Source organism: Mauremys reevesii, linkage group 22 (genome assembly GCF_016161935.1).
Source record: "Mauremys reevesii isolate NIE-2019 linkage group 22, ASM1616193v1, whole genome shotgun sequence".
Classification (NCBI taxonomy): Eukaryota; Metazoa; Chordata; order Testudines; family Geoemydidae; genus Mauremys; species Mauremys reevesii.
In genome coordinates, this window is record NC_052644.1 from 19592033 (window position 1) to 19612320 (window position 20288).

At 61.0% G+C, this 20288-nt stretch overlaps 2 protein-coding genes across 2 annotated transcripts; one reads left to right on the top strand and one right to left on the bottom strand.

Moving 5' to 3' along the window:
• Positions 1-109: 109 nt before the first annotated feature.
• Positions 110-17152, bottom strand: LOC120388456 (leukocyte immunoglobulin-like receptor subfamily A member 6). Its single transcript, XM_039510278.1, has 11 exons — positions 16836-17152; positions 16160-16447; positions 15277-15570; positions 13804-14085; positions 12111-12239; positions 9034-9171; positions 6395-6589; positions 6135-6170; positions 4846-5136; positions 4469-4555; positions 110-1023 (listed from the first exon to the last, which is right to left on the bottom strand). Exons 1-11 carry the CDS (start codon positions 16870-16872, stop codon positions 893-895), a joined length of 1908 nt encoding a protein of 635 aa, XP_039366212.1. The 5' UTR covers positions 16873-17152; the 3' UTR covers positions 110-892.
• Positions 17153-18292: 1140 nt separating this feature from the next.
• On the top strand, positions 18293-19919 carry NDUFA3 (NADH:ubiquinone oxidoreductase subunit A3). Its single transcript, XM_039510193.1, has 4 exons — positions 18293-18383; positions 18678-18752; positions 18900-18977; positions 19672-19919. The coding sequence occupies exons 1-4, from the start codon at positions 18368-18370 to the stop codon at positions 19761-19763; spliced, it is 261 nt and encodes an 86-aa protein (XP_039366127.1). The 5' UTR covers positions 18293-18367; the 3' UTR covers positions 19764-19919.
• Positions 19920-20288: the final 369 nt, after the last annotated feature.

Below are 20288 nucleotides of genomic sequence, written 5' to 3' on the forward strand. Positions count from 1 at the left end.
ACCAAGAGCAGCTGCAGGAGCTGGCCGGGACCGTCCCCTGGGACAAGGAGTGACTCCCCCTTAGCTCAGGCAGGGTGCATGGGGCTGTACATAGCCAGGGGACACCATGGCTGCTGGATGCCCCTCCATGAAGCCAGGGCTCCTCCTAGTGGTGTCCCACGGTAGCTCCCCCCTCCAGAGCAGCTGCTGCTACTGCCAGGGGGGCGCCCTCGCCTGACGTCCTGTGCCCCACGCTCACCCCTCATCCACCCATCCACTCTTTCCTGCCCACTTTCCCTTCCCCCCAAATAAAAGCCGCTTGCATCTAGGGGTCGGTTTATACCCCATTCTGCTCCTGAACCCCCTAGTCTGGATGGCAGGACACACCGTCAGCGCTGCCTCGTCTATTGCATCCACCTGTGAGCCAGGACGCCTGGGTTCTCTCCCTGGCTCTGGAACAGGAGTGTGGTCTAGTGGTTAGAACAGGGGGGTGGGGCTGGGAACCTGGGTTCTTTCCCTGGCTCTGGGAAGGGAGTCTAGTGAGACTGGTCTGGCTGGGCCAGTGAGTGGAACCTCGGCCCCCTCCAGGGGCTGCTCCTCCAGCTGGCTCCACAGGGGCTGCTGTTTGTGAGGCCGGGGGCCATGGGTCCGACCCTGGGGGGCAGTTATTGGGTCACAGGCTGTTTGGGGGGTCAGGTTCTCTGAGGCAGGGAGGTTTGGGGAGCAGGAGTTTTTGTGCCAGCATCTCAGCCTCCCAAGGGCAGCAGCTCATCCCCCAGGGAGATTTTATTGTCCGCAGGACCAGATCCAGGCTCCTGGGGGTGCAGACAGACATCATTAGAGGAGCCCGTGTCACCCTGGGCCCAGCCCTTGAGGGGAGTAACAGGCACAGAGGGGCGGGGGGTCACCTCACCTAGGGCACCCCCCTCGGGTGGCTGTTATAGGCCTCAATCAGGATCAGCACCAGGACGAGCAGGACCACGGCGCTCAGCCCCAGGCGGGCGATGTTGGTGTGGGTGAAATCCGGGCATCCTGGGGGGGCTGCTGTGGGGGGAAGGGGAGAGTCACTCAGCAACTCGGATGGGGAGATCAGCAGCTGGTGCTGCTCCGGGAGCGAAGCCCCCAACCTCCCTGTCTGACAGGTCTGGCCCAGCCCCCCTCTGGGGATCTCCCAGGGGCCACGGCTCTGGGGCCTCAGCTCCCCAAACAAAGCGGTTGCCCAAGTGGATGAACTGCCCCTGCCCCGAGGCCCCACCCCCACTCACTCCATTCCCCTCCCTCCGTCGCTCGCTCTCCCCCACCCTCACTCACTCGTTCATTTTCACCGGGCTGCGGCAGGAGATTGGGATGCGGGAGGGGGTGAAGGCTCCGGCTGGGGTGTGGGCTCTGAGGTGGAGCCAGGGATGAGGGATTTGGGATGCAGGAGGCGGCTCAGGGCTGGGGCAGGGGGTGGGGCACAGAAGGGGGTGCAGGCCTCAGGTGATGCTTAACTCAAGCAGCTCCCGGGAAGTGGCCGGCATGTCCCTCCAGCTCCTAGGCGGAGGGGTGGCCTAAGGGACTCTGCACGCTGCCCCTGCTCGCAGGTGCCGTCCCTGCAGCTCCCATTAGCCGTGGTTCCTGACCAATGCCCCTCCGCCTAGGACAATGGTTCCCAAATTTTAACAACCCGTGAACCCCTTTCACCAAAATGTCAAGTCTCGCGAACCCCCTCCTAAAAATGAATATTTCCAGGGATTTTCTCTTTTACCTGAGTATAAATTATAAAAGCAGCGATCTGGGAAATATAAAATGTGTTTTTATGACATGCATATTACACACTATTATGAATTATTATTGATCATCACCCTATTTTTATTACATTATGAAAACGGCAACACTCTTCCAAGCTCTCACTTTCGTAGCTTGTATCACGTTGAATCAGCCTGTTAGAAGACAAGGCTCCTATGTTTCATCGAGAAGTATCAGATGTGAAACAGCAGGAAGGGATTTAAGAAGCCATCAGAGTTCCTCCTACACAAGCATTCAGGTCTTGAGCAGTGCAGGCAAACAACACGCATTACAACAAAGCTTAAACTTGTTCTTCATAATAATTTAAAAAACAATCCTAGCTGCCTATTTAATTTTAAAAACAGCAACAAATATCCACCTTCCATCCTTTCCATTTCTTACAAGGAGTCTTGAAGTTTAAATCTCCTCCATGTGACAGAGATGCTGGCTTTGATCTGCTTAGTTCTTGGAAGTCCAGGGGCTCCGACCCCATGCTGTCTGGGGTCCCTAGGGACAGCTCTGTCCACCATTAGGGAATTTTTCCCCGAGAACCCCCTTGTAACATTTTGTGAGCCCCCGGGGGTTCACGAACCCCAGTTTGGGAACCACTGGCCTAGGAGCTGGAGGGACATGCCAGCCAGCTCAACTACAGCAGCCATAGTACATCCAGTCCCAGAACCGGAACTGGAAGAGCAACCAGCGGCAGAACCATTGCCAGCACTGACGCCAGCGCTTGCAAACCCGTCACCAACCTCATCGCCAGAGGGCGCCAGCAGGCCTGAACTGGCAGAAGCAGCAGACAACCCAGAGCCTGAAATATCACCTTGTGCACCAGCGGAGAGCAGTTCACAGTCAACTGAAACAACCTCATCACCTACATCGCTTCCAGAGAGACCCAGCCCAAGTCCACAGTCTAAGGAGGAACTGGTGTCTCCAGCCTCAAGGGAACAGTTCCAGACTGAGCAGGAAGCCAATAACAGCCTTAAGGAAGCTTGGGCGGCGGCACAGAGCAACCCACCGCCTCTCAGCTCTTCTAACCGATCCCGGTTTGTTGTAAAACAAGGACTTTTATATAACAAAATTCTTTCTGGTGGACACCAGAAAGGCCAGAATCCTCAAACACAGTTGGTAGTTCCAACTAAGTACCGGGACAAGCTCTTAAGCTTGGGCCATGACATCCCAGTGGTCATTCTGGGGTGAACAGAACCAAGGACAGGTTGGGGAAGTCCTTCCACTGGGAGGGGATGGGCAAGGACGTTGCCAAGTATGTCTGGTCAAATGGTTAAAAAGTGTTCTTGAATGTCAAATATCTTGTTGTTTACATACTTAGTAGTATATGTAATAGTGCGTGTGTTGTGTTAATCTGTTTATTTTAAAGTTCTAGAAGGAAATCACCGCCAGTGTGGTTCCCCCACTGTCTGCGATTTGGGGGGGCGTGTCATAAATAAACAGATCAGGGTTAAGGTCTCTTTTACCTGGAAAGGGTTAACAAGCTCAGTAACCTGAGAAACACCTGACCAGAGGACCAATCAAGGGACAGGATAATTTCAAATCTCTGTTGGAGGGAAGCCTTTGTCTGTGTTCCTTGTTTGCTCTGCGCGCTCTCTTTGGATCTAAGAGAGGCCAGTCATGTCTCCAAGTTCTCCTGGAGTAGTTCCTACTATCCAATAGTGAGTATTAATTAGAAAGGCGGATTAGTCTTATAATTTGATTTCTACATTTGCAATTGTGTGTTTGCTGAAGGAAATTCTTTATTTCTGTTTGCTGTTACTTTGCTTTTACTGAGAAAGAAAGGAGGGGGGATTCTCTCCAGAGATTGATAAGTTAGACCCTGTAGTTTTGCATCCTGGTATAACAGAGATGGTGTACTTTCTTTTTTTTTTTTGTTCTTTTAATAAATTCTTTTCTTTTCTTTGGACTTGGTTAATTCCTTCTCTTGTGGAGATTCAAGGGAAGGGGAGGGGGGAAGAGTGAGTTCCTCCTGAGGGTGATTCACAGAGTTGAATCGGTGTGTATCTCTCCAGAGTGGCTAGGAGAGAGGGAGGGGGGAAGTGGGCTGCTTCCCTGTGTGTAGAGATTCAAGGAGTTTGAATCAAGGTATCTCTCTCTCCGGAGCAGGCTGGAGAGAGGGAAGTGTGGGGGAGGGGAACTGGCTGTTTCTCTCTCTCTGGTGAGATTCAAGGGGTTTGAATCTGGGTTCCCCAGGGGAAGCTTGGGGGACAGGCAGTGTGTCAGACACTTCAACCTAACTGGTGGCAGCGAGAACCAGATCTAAACTAGAATTTTAGTTTAGAGGAGTCCATGCAGGTCCCCATATTGGAACCCAACAGCTCTAAGTGGGGGTAAGACCTATGACAGCTTTGATCTGCTTAGTTCTTGGAAGTCCAGGGGCTCCGACCCCACGCTGCCCGGGGTCCCTAGGGACAGCTCTGTCCACCATTAGGGAATTTTTCCCCAAGCACCCCCCTGTAACATTTTGTGAGCCCCCGGGGGTTCACGAACCCCAGTTTGGGAACCACTGGCCTAGGAGCTGGAGGGACATGCCGGCCGCTTCCCAGGAGCCATGCAAGGAAGCCCTGCTGCGCCACCTGGCATCTGGGCTCATGCACCAAGAGTCACTGCCCCCGTCCCGCCCAACCAGCCCCAACCCCCGGGGGAGGCTCCTTGGGCAGCATGAGCCTTCCAGGGCTGGTTCGATAGTGATTCCCCCTGGCCCCAGTACCTGGTCCCGCGCTGCCCAGGCGGGTGGGAGCCGGCGCCGCTCCAGGCTGGGTCGGGTCAGTTCCCCCTGCGGGAATAGAACCAGCGTCTGCCAGGGGCAGGGGGAGAGGCTGAAACAGCGACTCAGCAAGCGCCCCCCCCCAACTCAGCATCGATCATCATTGTTATTCGGGGGGCTGAGGCCAGTGTCGGCTCAGCGACCCCTGGGCCCTGACTCCTCTGTGCGTCCCATCTCAGGATCCCCCCTCAGCCCCAAATCTCCACCCCTAGTGACTCCATCCCTGCTCCCCTCTGCTGGATTCCAGGACTTGCAGAGACCCCCCGGGGATCTAGCTGGGTGTGGGGCTGGGAGCCGAGGTGCCGGGCTGGGCCCCTCACCTGCTACAATGATCTGCACAGGGTCGCTGGGCTCCGAGTAGGCAGGTGGGTCTGTTCTGTAGCTACAACGACAGGTGTAGCTGCCCCCGTGGTCCCGTCTGGCGCTGGTGATGGGAAATTCAGCCTCAGAGCCGGCAGGGTCTGTGTAATTCAGATAGATCCCAGCTCCATCCTTGTAGAGGAGGAACCTCATGCCCAGGAGCTGATGCCGACACCGGATGGTGACGTTTCCCCCCACGGGGATCACCCCCCCGGGGCTGACGGAGATGGAGGGTTTGGGGTAGGACCCCTCTGGAGTCACAAACAAACAGGCAGTAAGTGGGGGTGACACAAACCGCGTCCGTCTGACTCAATCCTCTGCCCATCTGTCGCTCCAGCGTTTCACCCCCCGCCCGTCCCTGGAGTGCAGCCCGGCCCCGCAGCTCACAGCCGGGGTGAGACACAGCAGGGGGGAAAGGAGATTTCCAGTCTCGGATTCCCTCAGTTCTGCAGGGTCAATTCAGTCCAGCTCCTGCTGCAGTCAGGGGTGAATCCAGATTGACCCTGGGGGGCTGAGATCAGAAGCCAGCCCTGCCCCCACTGAACTCAGAGGGTGAATTGGGATCTACCCCGAGGGGGGGGGGGGTTCCTGGTCCAAATTCAGGTCCTTTGAGCAAGTGGCTCCCAGGAGAGGCCCCTGAAAAAAACACGTTTGCAAAATCCCCCGGTTGTTCTAACATTTTCCTGCCCACCCCTGGGGCTCAATCTCTGGCTCTGCTCCGCCCCAAACCGCTCTCAGCCGCTGGGGATTTAGCTCCGCTCTGCACGGTGCCGGGGGCCCCTTTGGGGACGGGATATTCCCAAAGCTGTTCAGGGGACGTTCCAAACGCCGGGCCGGGCTGAGCCTGACCCACGAGCAAAGCAGTGACACGCGCGTGCAGCAAGCCGAGGGGGGGACACAACGGGGCCTTGCTCCAGTCCCGCTGCGTGTCCACGTCTTACAGCCCTGCTCTGCCTGACCCGTTCCCCGGGCTCCTGCCAGCTCCCCGGGCACAGTGCGGGGGCGCTGCGGGGGGGCTGGTGCCTTCACTCTGTATTTCCTGCTTTGAGTGCAGGTGAATTCACCCTGTGTGGTGCCCATCCCTGTAATGAGTGGGGCGAGGGCTCAGTCCCCACCTCTGGGTGTGGAAGGGAGCAGAGGTCTCACAGGATCATCCCTTTGCGGGATTTGTACCGCACACCCTCCACCCACATCCCTCATCCTTAATGCGGAAATTCCCCCAGCTGCCTCATTCCCCACAGATACTCACCTCCCAACACCCCGCTCTGCCCGGCCACCCAGCAGCCTGGAAAGGAGACCAGCCATTAGGGACCAAATCCCAGAGCAACTGGATCCTACACTCTGGTCTCAGATTCCCCCCTGCCCCATCCCATGGACACATGCCTTGGTCTCAGATCCGCCCCCACAATGGTCACAAGCCGTGGCCTCAGAACCCCGCCTCCTTTAGACACACGCTCTGGTCTCAGATCCTCCACATGGGAACACGCTCTGGTTGTCTCTGATACTCACCGAGGAGGAGGACAGTGAGAGCAGATGCCATGAGGGGCGATGTGGGGGGCCCCTCAGCGCTGCCACCAACGCCCTGTTTCCCAGCTGCACCGAGCTCCAGGAAGTCTGAGGCCCGAGTGCGAGTGGAATGAGGAACTGCGCCGGGGGCTGCAGCCCCAGGAAGCCCGTGGTGCACTCGGCCCCTTTCTTCCCATCAGATGGTTTCTCTGCAACCTCCAGCCCAAATCTACCACGGGCAGAGCAAAGTCAGATCCCTGCAACGCCCAGCAAACCACATCCCCCCTTGAAGGTGGTTGGACTCCCTGCCCCCATCACCTCCCAGCCCCACATGGGAGCTGCCCAGTCCAGGAACCAGCTGGGAATGGGGCAATCTCAGGAGGCATCAAGAGGCGCCCAGACTGCCCTGACCTTTTCAGTGGGCCTGTCTAACCTCCCTGGAGCAGCAGCTCCGAGCAGAAGATGGCTTCCCCCCACCCCCCCGCACACACACATAGTGCTGCCCATGGAGCGACCCTCTCCCATGGAGCTTGAGAGAGATTCCTTCCTGACCTGCCTGGGCCCAGCATCCACTCTGGTGCATGAGGTGGAGGGGTCTGGCCAACCTCCTTCTTAGGTACCATCACTGCAGATGCTGTTCTTAGCCCAGTGGCATGGAAAAGCGATGGGATGGGGGGAGGGAGGGAAGTTGAAGGGGTCGTGGTTTCCGGCCCCTGCAGTGGGAGGGATACATTAAATCCTGAGCTGTTAAAGGAACAGCCGATAAAGCCGCGAAAGGGGAAGTCTGCCCACAGCCGGCACTTGCTTGCTGTCTCTGCTACTCCCAGTGAAACTCTGCGTGAACCAGATGCCCTGGCACCAGGGCCGGATTTAGGGGCAGGCGACCGCCTGGGGTGCCGGGCTTGGGGGGTGCCAGGCTCGGGTGCTGGTTTTGCTGTTAGCAACAAAAGGGAAAATCGAAAGTTTGAAGTGAAATGTTTCAGAAGAAAAATTCCAGAGGGAGGTTTTTTTATAGCTCATTGTCCCTGCTGAAGCATCTGTTGAAGAAAAGTTCGGACCAATGAAGCACCATGAAAAGACCTAGGGGGGTTCGTACGACTTTAGTAATCGGCCAGCGGACAGGAAAACACATTGTATGGACCTTCACCGGGCGCTGACGCATGGGGACTGTTCGGACGTCAATGACAAAGACCTCTCTGTCGAATCGGACGACATCCATCACGCTTTGCCACACGGGACGCGCTCCCCACTCCAAGTTCTCCACCACACGCGTGAGGCAGAGCTGCAGGACACTTCTCCTAATGTGTGAGCAGCTCTGAGGATTCTGCTGACGCTGCTGGTCACAGTCGTGTGCGGTGAGTGGAGCTTTTCGAAGCTCAGGCTCATTAAAATGTATCTGCGATCGCCGATGGCCAATTGGAGACGGACGTCACTGGCTATTTTATCGCTTGAAAATGCCAATGGCCGGTCTTTGGCTCCCTCTCAGGTACTGCACTTCAGTTTGTGCGGGTTTGACAAAGTGGGAGATTTTCTTGTTTTTTCCGTGTTTTCCAATGGTTTGCATGAAGATGGGGGTGAGACTCAGTTTCTCTGAGTGTTACTGGTTTAACGAGCTGAGGGGAGAAGGAGCTTGTGGTTACAGAGGACCGGCAAGGGAACTCGGGACCCTGGACAATGGCCTGGAGGATGGAGACCCCAGCGACTGGCGACTCGGTGACCCGGAGACTCGGCTCAGGAGTCACAGCCGGTTCTGGCCAGTGGGAGGACAATGGGCTGCAAAGAGAGGATCCCAGTGACCTGACCAGCCAGTTCCAGCCAGAGGGGGCCAGAGGGGGGCTGAGAGGAGAGGAGGCCCAGGTGACCCGGTTTATGACCCTGTTTCCCTGGAGAGAAGACAATGGACCGGGGGGGGCTTGGGGCTGGTGATCTCAGATGCCCAGCTGGGATGCAAGGGGGTTCGGGGATGGAAAGGGGGAGCAGGCAGAGCCCACCTGGATGCAGGGAGACTGGGATGTGCTGTGCTGAGGGAGGCCAGGTCTGAGGCCCTGAGAGTTTCCTGTGCTGGGTTCAGACGCTCAGTAAACCCTCCTGGTTTACGCTGGCTGAGAGTCGCTCTGGGCTAGAGACCAGGGGGCACCAACCCCTTCGGGGGGTGGAGGCCCCGGGGGTCCGGAGCGAGGGGACTCCCTGAGGGGGCCCACGGCAGAGACAGACGTGCTAAGGCTCAGAGAGGTGCCGCTCCAGGAGGTGGAGGGGCCTGACCCCGAGAGACAGTGGACCCCCGAGAAGGGCTGTCGCACTGAAAGGGGCACCCCCCACAGACCGCACGGGGCCACGAGTGGGCACAATCTGTGAGTCCATGACAACTGCATACGTATTTATGACACGAGTCTCTTTCTTTAAGGCCCCCAAAGGGCAGTGGGTGGCACAGCCTGTCCCCGCAATATTTTATCCACCAATTTTGGGTCACAGGTTTCTGCTCCCCCATTTCTCCCGTGTCCCAGGCGGGCCCCAGCCCGGCCCGTGGGGTCTGTCTGGCAGCCGCTCGGGTTGGACTAATCCCGTCTTTCTGTCTCCCCGACTTTCCCCCCCAACGTTCGTTCGTCCAGGTTCTCGTGACGCTGCCTGAACTTCTCACTCACCTTCGTCGGCTGAACCCCCCACGAGGGGACATTTGGAGGCTCCGGTATCACAGCCGCCCCCTGGGTGGGGAGATTTCGGGGACAGGGGAGCAGGAAGCTCTGGGGGGTTGTACAATAGAAATACAGGGCGGGGCAGGTCTAGGGAGAAAGGGGGGAGAGAAAAGGGGCTGGGGGACCCCGCTGCAGAGAGAGGAGGGGGACAGACACCGGGGGGACTGTAAGTGCCGTTATTCCAGTGCCAGTGTCAGATGCAGCGCCCCACACACAGGGGACTGGGGGCTCTGTCTCTGGGCACTGGGGGCGCTGGGATTCTGCGGGATGGGAGGGGCCCAGGTCAGGTCTGGGGGATGAACCCTGGTGGTCCTGGGGGATTTAACTACCCAGCCACCGGCTGGAAAAGCGCTAGGGCCAAACGCACCCTGCCCAGTGAGATCCTGGACGCCGTGATAGGGCAGCGGGGAGGGGGGCCAGCGCTGCCACCAACGCCCTGGTGCCCAGCTCCACCCAGCCCTGAATGAGGCACTGAGCCAGGGGTTGCAGCTACAGGAAGCCAGCGATGTCTCATCTCTTCCTGTGTCGCTAACACATTGTCTCTAATCCGCTGGCCAAATCTAGCTCGACCAAAGCAAGCAGCAGTCCCTGCAACACCCAGGAAACCTCGGGACCATCAGCCTGACCAGGCATCATGCCACTCGCAGCTTGTCTGTGTATCTGTGGGGAGGAGAGGACAGCTCACCCTCAATGTACCTGCAGCCTTGGGGACGGTGCAGAGGGCTGGAAGCCAGGAGACCACAGGGTCTGGTCTTCAATCTTTGACTGACCACTATTTCCATGCAGATCCCCCCCCCCTTCTTATATTCTGGGTTCAAACCCAGCTGGTGACCCAGCTAGGTAAAATTAGTACATGATCATGCAATTGAAGGATGCGTGGCACATAGCCAAGTGGGCAGAGTTAAGATCGTTCAGGAAACCTTAACTGTGGCAATTGCTGATTCTGGAAGATTTGATGTTGCACCTTTCTCCCTCAGCCTGCCAACCTGCCCACGTGCGACACGAGCCGTGGCACCGTGTGAGGAGCGGGCGCAATGGGGGATGCCTGGGTTTGCAGCCCCTTGCGCCATAGCTGAGTTTTCTTAGCATGTGAATTAAATAAACCAGGTTCAAAAGAAAATCGGAGAAAGAGAAATTCCATCCTGCGCCCCCAATGAATCACCAGCCAAGAGAGACCATTGATATTAGCCATCAAAATGACAGAAAAAAAACCACTGATTTCCGCCCCGCCTGTGCGCACTGAATGTCGTGGAACTGCTCCGGCATCCCCTGCTGGCCACTCGCTCTGGATCCCGCAGTATTTTAAGATACCCCAGTAGCTTAAACTGCCTCTTTGCCGGTATCTCACCGAAGGCGGCCGTCTGGGAGACAGCTTAGCGCTCTCAGGAGGTAGGGGTATGACGCACACAGAGACTTCACCCAGCGCCAGGGCTCTACATGGAATCACGCGACAAATGCACCGGTCCGTACAGAGCCAAGAAACCCCGCCTGCATTTCCCCGCTCCAGCGCACCCGTCCTTGAGGGACCATCTGCGCCCAGGGGGTAGACGGCTCGGGCCCCTCCACCATTGGTTTATCTCAGTGTCCGGGGTGATTCCATTGCAATGGGTGGACACTTTAGGTCAACTACCCTCTTTTGTTAGCCCTTTGACTCCCGCCTCGGGCATTAAAGCCCAGCCTGGATGCCTGGTGTGATGTGGGGGGGGTCTGTGCAGCACCTGGCATGATGGGGTCCCCGATCTCAGTCATGGGTGGGGGTCTGAGCAGCACCCTGAGCAACCGGACCCTGAGCTTGGTCATGGGGGTCTGTGCAGCGCCCAGCGTGATGGGGACACTCACATTGTCCCTGTGGTGGCCCTTGCACTAACACTGGGAGTGTGGTAACAACAGGGTGTGAGGGAGGAAGAGCCCAGGGAGACACAAGCTGCCAATCATCAGACACACACACCCCGGGGGGTATCACACTTTCTTTATTGAGGTCCAGTCCCTGGTCCATATAACCAGGGCGGGGCCGTATAAATACAGGAGGTGCCGGGCAGTGGTGAAGCCCAGAGTTCGTGGCTCCAGAGGGGGGGCGACATGAGGTACCATCCCTCAGCCCTCTCCCGCCGGCGGCTCCCCTGCCCACCTGGGGGGCGGGGCTTGACCAACCACCCCGGGGACCGGGTGGGCTCCCCCCACTCCGACTCGTCTTCTCTCCCTTTGCCAGGGTGATGGGGGACCCACCCTGGAATCCGGGGCGGCCACAGGCCGGGATGGGGGCAGAGCGGGGAGCTGGTGGGAGGGGCTGAGGGTGGAGAGGATGTTGGGGGCCAAGAACACAGTATGTGGGGGGGCTAATGGGGAAGGGGGAACAGAGAGGACTGGGTTGGACAGGACGGAGGGGTGGTTGGTAGGCTGGGGCTGAGGGGCTGGAAGGGAGGGGGTGGGATAGACCAGGCGGGGGGTGGAGTGGGGGGTGAATCCCAGCAGACGGGGCTCCATGGAGTGTGTGTGGGGCTATTCCTTCCCTTAGTCGCCTGCGGGCCCGTGACGGCCTGTGAGGGGAGAGAGAACCCCGTTAGCTGCACTCCTGAGACCCCCCCTTCCTGGACAGAGGGGCCTCCCCAGCCCCCCCCAGGACAGATGGGGTCTCAGCCCCACTCTTCCCACCCTGGAGCCCACCCAAACCCCAGCCCTCCCCCTGAGCCTGGGGAGATGCAGGAGAGCACCGAGCGTCAAACAGACTGGGGGAGGCAGCTTCACCCCAAATACCCCTTGGGAGCTGGGCTGTAGCCAGAAATCGAGGTGGTGGTGCTGGGGAGGGGGTGCAGGCACCTGTCAGGACTCCAGGGTTCTCTCGTCGGCTCTGGGAGAGGAGTGGGGTCTAGTGGTTAGAACAGGGGAGCTGGGGGCCAGGAGTCCTGGGTTCTCTCCCCGGCTCTGGGAGGGGAGTGGGGTCTAATGGTTAGAGTAGGAGGAGGGGGCTGGGATTCAGGGGTCTCCAGCATGGCCTCATCCCCACCTCCCACCAACTCACCGGCCTCAGCTTTGCAGGTGTCTCTCCTCCCAGCAGGCCTGGGCTACAAAGAGCAGCGCCAGCAGCAGGACGGCGGCCCCCAGGCCCAGCCGCAGCGCGTTGGTCTGGCTGTAATCGGTGCCCCCAGAATGTGAGCCTGGGGGGCGGGAGGGAGACAATGGAAAAAACACAGGGTTAGAGATCGGCCCTCGCAGCTAACGGCCGATGGGGAGAAAATCCACCCACACGGCTCCCACCCCCGCCGAGAGGGCAGAGAACCCAAGAGTCCTGATCCCCACCCCGGGCTCTAACCACTAGACCCCACCCTCCTCCCAGAGCTCAGAACACTCACCTCTCCGCCCCCCTAATCCTCCCTCCCTCCATCCCTCTGCATACACACCCCTTTGTCCATCCATCCCCCGCCCCATTCCTCCCTCCATCCATCCCTCCGCGTACACACCCCTCCGTCCATCCCACCCTGTCCATCCATCCCTCCCTTCGCGTACACACCCCTCTGTCCATCCATCCCCCACCCAATTCCTCCCTCCATCCATCCCTCCGCATACACACCCCTCCGTCCATCCCGCCCTGTCCATCCATCCATCCCTCCACGTGCACACCCCTCCGTCCATCCATCCCCCGCCCCATTCCTCCATCCATCCCTCTGCGTACACACCCCTCCGTCCATCCCACCCTGTCCATCCATCCCTCCCTCCGCATACTCACCCCTCCACCATACCGCCCTGTCCATCCATCCATCCATCCCTCCGCGCACACACCCCTCCGTCCATCCCACCCTGTCCATCCATCCCTCCCTTCGCGTACACACCCCTCCGTCCATCCATCCCCGGCCCCATTCCTCCATCCATCCCTCCCTTTGCGTACACACCCCTCCGTCCATCCATCCCCGGCCCCATTCCTCCATCCATCCATCCCTCCGCGTACACACCCCTCCGTCCATCCCCTGCCCTGTCCATCCACCCTTCCGCCTATACACCCCTCCGTCCTTCCCCCCCATACTCAACCCTCCATCCATCCTCTGCCCCATCTCTCCATCTCGCTGCACACACATCCTTCCATCCATCCGCCCCCAACCCTCCATCCATCCCTCTGCGTACACACCCCTCCATCCCCATACACACCCTCCGTCCATCCCCACATCCCCTCCGTCCATTCATCCCTCCATGCATACACCCCTCCGTCCATCCATCCCCCCATCCATCCATCCCTCCGTGTACACACCCCTCCATCCCAATACACACCCCTCCGTCCATCCCCACATCCCCCCGTCCATTCATCCCTCCACACACACACCCCTCCGTCCACCCATCCCTCCGCATACACACCACTTCATCCTTCCACCCCCCACAACCCTCCATCCATCCTTCCCCGTACATACCCCTCCATCCATCCTTCCCCCACCCCTCCCCATCCATCCCTCCCCGTACACACCCCTCCATCTACCCCCCCTACAACCCTCCATCTATTCATCCCCATACACCTCCCCCAATCCCTCCATCCCCCCACACCCCTCCATCCATCCACCCATCCCCACACACCTTGTCCATCTGTGCCCAACCCCATGGTCCCTGGCCAGTTCCCAGGCAGGTCTGTAGCCAGTCCACACCCAGCACCCGCTTCCCCCCCCAGCTTAGCCCAGTGCATGCATGGCCAGACTGATTAACCCGTGAACTGCTGGATGCCCCCGGCCGCTCACTCACCTTGGGTCCGCACCTCCGTGTCATTGAGAGCCAGGTCGAAACGGGTGCCCGGTTCCTCCAGCCCATAGCGGCAGCTGAAGACCCCGCCAGGGCCCAGGGCCTGCTCCTCCGGGAGATCGAAGCCGGCCGGCCCGTTGTCCTCATCGGCTGCGATCCAGGCCAGGGGCTCGGAATCCCCATCTCGGTACAGGAAGAACCAGCCGCCCGGGGCGTCGGGGATGGAGCAATTCACCCGGAGCTTCCCGCCCACGTCCACGAACCGCTCCCGGGTGCTGGAAACATCTGGGAGAGCCGAGAGCCCCTGTGAGACGCTGCTCCGGCCTCGCATGGCCCCAGCTGTACCTGTGCCAGGGCAGGGTCATCGGCCTGCAGGGGGCGCTTCCACCCACGGACCCCATGGCACCACCCCACAATGCACTGGGGGTGCATTACCCACCAGCCCTCGCTCCTTGGCCCCCTACAGAGCTCCCATAATGCACTGGGGGTGCATTACCCACCAGCCCTCGCTCCTGGGCCCCCTGCAGAGCTCCCATAATGCACTGGGGGTGCATTACCCACCAGCCCTCGCTCCTTGGCCCCCTACAGAGCTCCCATAATGCACTGGGGGTGCATTACCCACCAGCCCTCGCTCCTGGGCCCCCTGCAGAGCTCCCATAATGCACTGGGGGTGCATTACCCACCAGCCCTCGCTCCTGGGCCCCCTGCAGAGCTCCCACCATGCACTGGGGGTGCATTACCCACCAGCCCTACACACATCTCTATCCATCTCTCCCCTATCCCTCCCTCCCTCCCTCAATCCCCCCATCCCTCCCTTACACACCCCTCCATCCCTCCATCCATATAGACAAACAGCCACCCCTCCATGAACCCTCCAGCCAGCCATCCCTCCATGCGTCCATCCCCGCACATGACTGTCCATCCGTCCGGCCGCCCCCATACACCGCCAGCCAGCCGCTGCCACAGACATCCAGCCACCCCCATACCCCCCTGTGACACGGAGCCAGAAAGGGCTAAGCACCTAGCAGGCTACGTGACCCAAATTCAGCCTTGAGGGACATATTAGAGCGTATGTCAATGGGGATTGGGGCCATTCCACGTCAGACACACATCCATCCATCCCCCCACATCCTCCCTCTATCTCCCCTCCATCCCCCAATCCCCCCACACCCTCCCTCTATCCCCCTATTCCCCAATCCCCCCACACTCTCCTTCTATCCCCCATCCCCCCATCCATCCATCTCCCCACACCCTCCCTCTATCCCCCATCTCCCCATCCATCCACCCACACCCTCCTTCTGTTTCCCCATCCATCCTATAGACATTCACATCTATACAAAATGAGCTAAGAAAATGGTACCCAGGAGGGGAAAGGCCCCGTGCCCCATTCCCGGCCCCCCTGAGCCAGCCAGTCCCCGCCCTGGGGCTGGATGGGAGCTGGCGCCCCCTAGAGGGGAGAGGCCCCATTCCCCACACCTGTGACCCTGAGCTCCAGGGGGTTGCTGGCGTTGGACCAGATGAAGGGCTCGTTGATGGTGTGATAGTAGCAGGTGTATCTCCCCACGCTGGCGGCGCTGGCGTTGCCCAGGTGGAACTCAGCCGTCGGGGGGTCTCCGCGAGGCGCCCGCTCAGTCCAGAACTCCCGCGCCCGGTACAGCACAAAGCTCATCCCCGCATACGGAGCCCAGCACCGGATCGTCCAGGTCTGGCCAGCCAAGACCTCCGGGCCAGGGCTGACGGCGATGGACGGCTTGGGGTAGCGATCTGGGCCTGGCACAGGGGAAGCAGAGTGTTGGGGTGGGCTATTGGGTACCCCAAGCTTGGGTGGGGGCTGTGGGGGGCAATGGTGAGAGCCCGGTATCCTGCCACCTGACTTGGATCCACGGGCCCATCTACCCCGGTATCCCGTCTGCTCCCTTCCTCCCAGGATCAGAGCCATGGGGCCATCTACCCCGGTATCCCGTCTGCTCCCTTCCTCCCAGGATCAGAGCCATGGGCCCATCTACCCTGGTATCCTGGCTCCACCCTTCCCCCAGGATCAGAGCCATGGGCCCATCTACCCCGGTATCCTGTCTCCTCCCTTCCCCCCAAATCAGAGTGATAGGCCCATCTACCTCAGTATCCCATCTCATCCCCCCCAAATCAGAGTGATGGGCCCATCTACCCCAGTATCCCATCTCCTCCCTTCCCCCCCAATCTACCCTGGTATCCTGGCTCCACCCTTCCACCCAGATCAGACCCTTGAGCCCATGTACCCCAGCATCCCATGCCCTCCTGCTCCCCGGATCCGATCCCCAGGCCCATCTTCCCTGGTATCCCGCCCCCTCCCTGCCCCTGGGACCAGCCCCTCAGGACTCACCACTGGTGATGTTAGCAGGGTCGCTGAGCGGGGACTCCACCCGCCCCCCAGCCACGTCCCGGTTCCAGTAGCCGCAGCGGTACCACTCGCCAGGGCCGATGCTGGGCAGCAGGAATGTCACCTCCAAGCCCCGCGCCGGGGCCTGCTTCTCAGCCACGGGGCCCAGTGTGCCGTCCCGGTGCAGGGTGAACCAGCCTCCCCCAAGCGGCCCTGGGGCGGAGCAGCGCAGCCGGATCCCCCCCTCAGCACCTGCGGCCCGGTCCCAGACGAGGGATGGCTTCGGCAGGGCTGGAGACACGGGGGGGGGGGAGTGAGGCCTCTTGGTGACCCCCAAACAACGCCCCTTCCCCACCTGAGCCCCCCATACACACAGCCCCTCTTCTGGCCCTGCCCCTCACAGCCCGTGCCTTACCCTGCCCTCTCCCCTAGAGCCCCCTCCCCTGCATTCCCCCACCCCACCGAGGGGTCTCCGTGGGCCCCGGGGTGACCCCCTTCTTGCAGGCCTGTACAGTCCTCATCTCCTCTGACAGAAATAGAACCCAGGAGTCCAGGCTCCCAGCCCCCAACCACTAGACTTCACTCCCCTCCTACAGCGGGGAGAGAACCCAGGAGTCCTGGCTCCCAGCGCCCCTGCTCTAGCCCCCTTCCCAGCTGTGGGGCAGGCAGCAGCACTCACCGACGGTCAGGAGCAGGACCGGCAGAGTCACGGCCATGGCGGGCAGCCGCGCGGCCAGCGATGGGGAAGTGGCAGAGCTGGGACGGAGGCACCAGGATTAACCCAGCTCTAGGAAATGAGCCACCGGCCACAATGGAAAAACCTCCACTTCCGATTCTGATGGGAGCCCAAACGCTGCGCGGGGGGGGGGGCTGCACCTCTACTACATGTATTACAGTAGCACCAACCAACCTCGGGGGCCCTATCGCACCAGGTGCTGCACAGACCCCCCACCTACCCACCCACCCACACTGAGCTCAGGGCCCCGTCACACCAGGTGCTGCACAGATTGGCCCCCCTGGACAGAGATGGGGGGTCCCATGGTACTGGGTGCCACACAGACCCCGCGTCCCAACTGAGATCAGGCTCTGTTGTGCTGGGCGCTGCAGGTGAATAGACAAAGAAACGACTGTTCTCCCCATTTCACAGAGGGGGAAACTGAGGCACAGAGCGATTCAGTGTTTTCCCCAGGACCACATGGGAGGGGGGAGGGGGAGGAGGGTAGAGCCAGGAATTTGACCCAGGTGTCCTGAGCTGCAGCGCTATGGCTTACCAAGGCCAGCCTTAGGCTACCTTGCACTAGCCCTGTCACCCAGCCAGCTCTGGGAGGGGACTGTGGTCTAGTGGTTAGAGCTGCGGGGCTGGGAGCAGGACTCCTCTGGTCTCTCCTCGGCTCTGGGAGGGGAGTGGAATCCAGTGGTTAGAGCATGGGGGGCTGGGAGCCAGGACTCCTGGGTTCTCTCCCCGGCTCTGGGAGGAAGTGGGGTAGTGTGGGGAGATGGGGGCTGGGGCCAGGACTCCCTCCCGGCTCTGGGAGGGGAGTGGGGTCTAGTGCTTAGGGTGGTAGCGGGACCATCTCCACCCCAGAGCCAGGAAGGGAACCCAGGAGTCCTGTGCCCACTTCTGAAGTGCTGGGGACTGAGGCCGCTGGACAGGGAAAGGGAGCCTGGCCACCCCAGCACGGTTCAGCACATCCAGTCGGGGCCGTGTGCTGGGTGCTCCCCCTCCCCACGCCCGACTGGCTCTGAAAGTCCCTGGTGACTCAGCGGAAGCAGCTGGGTGATGGGGGGGGGATTGTCCCCTGGGGGGGTCCCTCTGGGGAGGGGGCAATGGGGCCGCTGGCAGGGGCACTCAGCAGCCTCTGCTGGGGCCTGGGTGTCTCCGGGACCCTCTCCGCCCCCACCCCCACCCCAGTGGGAATGGGGGGCAGAAATGCGGGGGGGGGTCAGGACTGCCTCAGCGCCTCCCCCCGCCCCTCAAATCCCAGTCTGGAGAGCAGATGCCCCCAGGAGCTGTTATTGGGGTTCAGGTTTCGGGGGGGGGAGAACCCAGGAGTCCTGGCTCCCGTCCCGGAGCCGGGCTAGTGGTTACGGGCGGGGCTGGGAGCCAGGACTCCTGGGTTCTCTGCCGGAGGCGGGCGGGGCCAGCGGCCCCGCACTACAAGTCCCAGGCTGCCCGGCCCGGGGTTTCCTTCCTGTGCGGCGGGAGGGAAGATGGCGGCGCTGAGCAGTGAGTGTCTCCTTCAGGGGGGCTGGGACCCCGGCCTGCGCTGGGGGGATCTGCCCCACGGGGGAGGGGAAGGGGTGGATCTGCGCTGGGGGGGGAGGAGGGCTCTGCGCTGGGAGGGGCTGCCCCACGGGGGAGGGAAGGGGGGGATCTGCGCTGGGGGAGGGGCTGCCCCAGCTGGGGTGGGGGGTAGGGGGGTATGTGCGCTGGGGGGGTGCCCCACGGGGGAGGGACGGGGGGGATCTGCGCTGGGGGGGACATTAACCCTTCGTGCTCCATTGTCCCCGCACCCCCCAGAGATCGGCGCCTTCCTGAAGTACGCTTGGGCCAAGGAGCCCGTCATCACGGCGTCCGTAGCCATCAGCATCCTGGGTGAGTTGCGATGCCAGCCCCCCCCCATGGCACAGCCCCCCCTCCCCCGTGCTGCAAGGGGGCTGGCACAGACTGCCAGGGGAGAGCACCCCCTGCTGAGCCCCCCATGTCCGCAGGGCTGCGCTGATGCGGTGTCTCTCCCTGCAGCCGTGGTCGCGCCGCTGCTCAGCCCCTACACGAAGTACTCCAGCATGATCAACCAAGCGACGCCCTACGTGTACCCAGGTGAGGGCTCCCGGTCACGCCGCCCCCCCACCTCGCTATCTGGGGGAGGTGCCAGGTGCTGCACTGGGGCATTGGCCCCACCTTGGGGCAGGGGAGAGCACCCCCTGCTGCGGTGCTGGGGCAATGGTGCTAGTACTGATGGGGTGGGGGGGATATGCACCCTGCTGAGCCCCTGCCCTACAGCGCCCCCTAGTGCTGCCCTGGGGCTAGCCCTGACTGCCTGGGGAGAGCGCCCCACTCCCTGCAGCACAGCGCCCCCTAGCGCTGCCCTGGGGCTAGCCCTGACTGCCTGGGGAGAGTGCCCCACTCCCTGCAGCACAGCGCCCCCTAGCGCTGCCCTGGGGCTAGCCCTGACTGCCTGGGGAGAGTGCCCCACTCCCTGCAGCACAGCGCCCCCTAGCTGGGGGCCCCTCTTCCCCATACCAGGGCTGTCAGATCAAGTCTCAGCTGGTTGGTTCCCCTGGTGGATCCTCATGGCCACAAGGGGGCGTTGCAGCTTCGGGGTGCACCTTAGGCAGCGGGTAGCACCTGGGCTGATGGCAGTAGGGCTCTGACCCCTGAGGGAAGGGGTGAGCCCCACTGACTCAGTGCAGGGGTGGCTTTAACCCCTTCACCTCTGCACTGTCCCCTGGGGGAGCCCCCTAACCTACCCCAGAGGGATCCCTCTCCCTAAGCCACCTCCCCCTCTCTCTAGTGCCTGTGCGAGATGATGGCAACATGCCTGACATCCCTTCCCACCCCTGCGACAAGGAGGGGCCCAACCTGGACTGGCTGAAGAATCTGTGACGTGGCCGAGGCTCTGGGGAGGAGGTCGCTGGGACACACCCGCTGCAGAGGGAGCCTTCCCCCAGGCTGGGTCAGTGCGCTGCCCCCTGCTGGATTCAGGGGGGTTGGTTCTCTCTGCCTCCCTACCCCCAGCTATAATAAAGGTTTTGACTTCAGGGGTGTGTGTGTGTGTGTGTGTTCCCTCCCTGCTGGCTCTGTCGGTGGTGCCCCCTGGTGGCTGTTACTGTGTTGCTGGCAGTGCCTGCTAGAGGGACAGGCAGGGTCAACTCCAGCTGTTTTGCCGGGCAAGTGGCAAACGGGGGGGGGGGGGAAAAACCCTTGAGCAGCCACCAAAGACAAAGCACTGCAGGACCTGCCACAGCCCCGGCTGTGCCGCCCCTTTCTATTGGGCACCCCAGGCACCGGCTTCCTTTGCTGGTGGCTGAAGCAGGCCCTGGGGACAGGACGGGGCTGCCTCTGTGTTAGTGTCACTGGTGCACCCTGCTGGCTCTGTTTGTCCCTGTCCCCTGCTGGAGGGGGAGACCT